Here is a 4,601-nt window from a genome sequence, read left to right on the forward strand (position 1 = left end):
TTAATCGACTCTAATTACACAATACATACATACACTTCTATAACTATATGAATACAACTATGTATTCAATACTCCCCCTCAAGCTGGAGGGTGAAAAGGATCAAACACTCCAAGCTTGGATAACAGGAATTGGTGTTGTGCAGAACCAAGACCTTTTGTCATCAAATCAGCTAGTTGTAAGCTTGTAAGGATGTATTGAGGGCTGATCAACCATGCCTTGATTTTTTCACGAACAAAATGGCAATCAATCTCGATGTGTTTGGTTCGCTCGTGAAATATAGGATTGGCAGCTATTTGTAAAGCTGCCTTGCTATCACAGTACAGATTGACCGGAACATCTACATCAACCTGTAACTCCTTGAGCAATCCTAGAACCTAAGTAATTTCTGCAACTGCAAGACTGTGATATTCTACCTCTGCTGAACTCCTGCTAACTGAGGTTGTTTCTTTGACTTTCACGAGAGCAGTGAATCTCCAAGTTTGACAATGTAACCAGTTACTGATCTCCTGGTATTTGGACACCCTGCCCAATCAGAGTCACAATATACAGAAAGATGTTTTATGGGAGAGTTATGTAGAAGAATACCAAGCCCTGGAGTACCTTTAACATATCTGACCACTCACAGAGCTGCATCCCAATGGGTCTGTTTGGGATGCTGCATAAATTGATCAGTACCTGGACTGCAAAACACAAATCTGGCCTGGTAACTGTTAGGTAGAGAAGTTTTCCAATGAGTCTTTGGTAGCTACTTGCATCCTACAATTCTGCATCACCAGTATGTCCCACATGTGTGTCATAATCAATGGTTGTTAACTTCTGATTGAGCTCAGTAGGTGCGTTAATGGGTTTATTAGCTGCAAGTCCAATATCTGATATTAACTGGAGTGCATATTTCCTTTGAGTAAGAAGTACCCCTTTGTTTGATCTCAGAACTTCAATCCCAAGAAAATACCTAAGTTCTGCTAGATCTTTTACCTTGAATGAACTATGTAGTGTTTGTTTGGCTGCCTCTACAGGAACAGAATTGCTTCCAGTGATGAGCGAGTCATCTACATAGACTAGGATAATGACAATATCTAAGCCTACTCTTTTTTGTGAACAATGAGTGATCATAGGGACTTTGTATATAATCAGCTGCTAAAAGTGCCTCAGTCAATTTAATATTCCACTGTCTTGATGCCTGCTTTAACCCTTAAGATTTCAGTAGCCTGCACACCTTATGCTCCCCCTGCTTGTGGAACCCTTGAGGCTAGCACATGTAGACCTCTTCATAAAGATCACCATGTAGGAAGGCATTGTTGACATCCATTTGAAATAGGTTCCATCCCTTTGAGGCAGCCGTACAAATGATGGTCTTGACAGTGACCATCTTTGCAACAGGAGAGAAAGTCTCATGATAATCCAATCCTTCTTGTTGTGTGTACCCTTTTGCTACCAACCTTACTTTGAACCTTTATACTTCCCTATTTTCCTTATAATTAATTTTGAACACCTATTTTGAGCCTATAACTTTCTTCCCTGGAGGAAGATCTACCACTTCCCAGGTTGCATTATCTTCAATTGTTTTAATTTCAGCTTTCATTGCTTCCACCCAAGCTTTATCAAGACAAGCTTCCTTGAATGACCTAGGTTCAGTAGGTTCTGAGATGGATCCTAGAAATGATTTGTAGTTCTCAGAAAGATGATCATAGGTGATGAAATTTGAGATAGGGTAAGGTGTATCCTTGATTGATTTGACTGCAGTCACATAATCTTTGAGCCAAATGAAAGGTTTGGAAGGTCTGCCAAACTTTCTAGTAGACAATGCAGGTAAATGATGGTCTTGATGTATTGGATCTTCAGCTAGTGTTTTCTATGAGGAAACTGCTGATTCTGTTTGGTTTGTATTTGCTTCCTGTAAGATAGGTAATTGAGAAGTTTCTACTAATGATTCTGATACAGCTTGTTCAGTAACATGAATTGCTGCAGGAGCAAGAGCAGGAGGATTGGCAGCAGCATTGCTATTGCTATGGTGAAGTTGAGTTGTCTCTTCAGAACTAGCCTCCACTGGCTCACAAGGGAACAAATCTTCATTGGCATATGTTTCTTCCTTAAATGGAAAAAGATGCTCTCTGAATGTGATATCTCTACTCACTATCACTTTTCTAGAGTCTAGGTTATATAACCTGTACCCTTTTTGATTCTCTGAGTATCCTATAATAATACATTTCTTTGCCCTAGTTGTAAATTTATCACATATTGGTAGATTGCTTGCAAAATATAAACAAGAAAAAACTCTTAAATGGTCTAGCTTGGCAAGTTTGTTGTGCAACATCTCATAAGGACATTTCTTCTCCAAGGTCTCAGTAGGCAACTTGTTAATCAAATACACAACAGTTTTAATGCAGTTACCTCAGAATCTAGTTGGTATTGCACTCTGAAACTTCAGGGCCCTTGCAACTTGCAAAATGTGTCTATGTTTTCTTTCCACAATTCCATTTTGCTGTGGAGTGTAAGGACAACTACTTTGGTGTATGATTCCAAGAGAAGCCAGTAGTTCATCACATTGAGAGTTAAAGAATTCAGTACCATTGTCTGTCTTGAGCACCTTGATTCCAATATCAAATTGATTGATTATCATTGCCACAAAGTTTCATATTACAATAGCTACTTCACATTTGGACTGAATCAAGCATACCCAAGTGTGTCGCGCCCCCTTTTTCTCGCGAAAATCGCGTTTGTGAAATTTGGAAGGACAAGTCGTTCCCTTTCGGGAATTGGGTTTGAATTAAAGAGTCGCCACCTAATAATTAAAGTGCATTAGGACACTCTGAGGGGTTTGTTTTGAGTAACCAGATATTGGGTAAGGGCTTAAAATTATCCCAAGAGGAAGGTGTTAGGCACCCCTCAGGATCCACTAGTGTGGTTCCCGGCGAAACTATTGTTGTGACTTAGGTGCAAATAACACATAGGCAATAAGGCTTCAAATAAGAGGGGATTTTCACATAATGGTTACAAATGAACAAAAGTAAGAGAAAAGAACTAAAAGAGTTGATTTTCTTAAAAGAAATGGTTAAAAAAAGATTTAAAAAGAAACAAAGAAAATAGAGGAAAGGAGGGGTCCTAGGTTTATTAAGAATATGGATCACCCCACGCAACATCCGGTAATTACTCCTCAGTGAGGGGTTACACGAGACATTATTGTGTGGTCATCATATCCATATCTACCCTTCCCACCCCATTAAGGTATTAAAGCGCAGATCAGTCTCGTTTACTTATTGCATGCTATTACCCGCCCCAATCCTATCAGCCCCGGAGGTACTTGGGACTACTATTCCTAAAAGGGAGGAGAAGTCGGGTTTATTTGTGGTTTCAAAGGTAAAAATACTAAGCCGACAAGCAAAAACATATGTATAGCAAATATGGGGAAGCACATAAACAAATAAGGCTCAAAAAGGACCTCCTTGAATCAAAGAAAAGCATATAGTTTAGCATGTCTTACACGTACTGATTGGGGTCTGATTAAACTTAAAAGTTGGGGCAGACTAATTTATTGCATATTTTAGATAAGAAGCCCGAATCAGGCCTGCCTACTGGTTGTAGTTAATAAAATCTGATTTAGTTCATAAACTGTCTTATGGCTTGCCTAAGTAATAGATGAAACCTATAGGCATGATATCTACTGATTTCAGAAAAAAAAAGAGGTATACTGATTTTAGAAAAGGTTGTCAGTTATTCAGGAAAGACGAGTTTTGACAAAAGATCATAAATTCTGCAGACATTAGACATTGTTGTTACTGGTTTTAGACTTATAAGCGAGTGAAACGTTTTAGACTTGGTTGATAGTTCTTATAGGCATGCTTTCTATGCGTTGTTAATTTTAAAAAAAATCTTTTGGACATAATAAGAATGCAGAAACCCTATAGTCATGACATCTAATTGTAGTTGCTTTTCAGAACCTATAGACATATTCTTTACATGCATATGCAGAAGTCACGATATCTACATGAAAGTGCAGGGTCCCTATAGTCATGGTATCTAAATGAGAATGCTGAAGTTTCTATAGACGTGGTAACTAAATGAGAATGCAGAAAATCTTATAGACACGGTGACTAAATGTAGAAAACTTATAGGCATGGTAGCTATATGAAAAAATGCAAAAATCTTATAGGCATGGTAGTTATATGGAAAAATGCAGAATCTTATTGGCAAGTTATCTACCCCTTTTTACATGCATGGTTACCCTTACCTTTTCACTAACCATCCCCAAACGTTATTACAAGTTATTACAGTCCAAATAAAATAAAGAAAAATACATCAAAAATTGAAAATTACAACCAAAGAGAGCCTGATTCAGACTTCCTGTCTGAAGTATGAAGTAAACCAACTCCAAAGATCATGTTTCAAAGCCTTTCTCCCACTTGGGTGTGTCAGAGTTCCCTAAGAGTTTCATAAGAACTCCGGGCAGTGCTTACACCCAAATGTATCACCATATTAAGCCAAAGTGCAGTGTGGAAGGGCCAACCCTCAGGTGTCCAAGTTCAGAGGAAACTCAAGGTCCCAAGGCAAGGCACACAAGAGGGGGGCAGAACATAGGAACTAAGAGAGAGTGTAAGTGCAG

The 4,601-nt window shown here is 38.6% G+C and overlaps 1 protein-coding gene across 1 annotated transcript; it reads right to left on the reverse strand.

Annotated features, from left to right (window-relative positions):
- Positions 1-1,493: 1,493 nt before the first annotated feature.
- Positions 1,494-2,621, reverse strand: LOC142177755 (uncharacterized). The gene is made up of 3 exons (XM_075247000.1): positions 2,442-2,621; positions 1,866-2,354; positions 1,494-1,724 (listed from the first exon to the last, which is right to left on the reverse strand). Exons 1-3 carry the CDS (start codon positions 2,619-2,621, stop codon positions 1,494-1,496), a joined length of 900 nt encoding a protein of 299 aa, XP_075103101.1.
- Between the last annotated feature and the right edge of the window lie 1,980 nt (positions 2,622-4,601).

Source organism: Nicotiana tabacum, chromosome 3, assembly GCF_000715075.1.
Source record: "Nicotiana tabacum cultivar K326 chromosome 3, ASM71507v2, whole genome shotgun sequence".
Lineage (NCBI taxonomy): Eukaryota > Viridiplantae > Streptophyta > Magnoliopsida > Solanales > Solanaceae > Nicotiana > Nicotiana tabacum.

Excerpts from the sequence above, each read along its gene's own strand:
- LOC142177755 (XM_075247000.1), bottom strand. The coding sequence starts at position 2,621 with ATGATAATCAATCAATTTGATATTGGAATCAAGGTGCTCAAGACAGAC. Across the intron at positions 2,355-2,441 it reads AACATAGACACATTTTGCAA|TTGCCTACTGAGACCTTGGA; the intron begins GTTGCAAGGGCC and ends TTGATTAACAAG. Across the intron at positions 1,725-1,865 it reads CAAACCAAACAGAATCAGCA|GATACACCTTACCCTATCTC; the intron begins GTTTCCTCATAG and ends AAATCAATCAAG.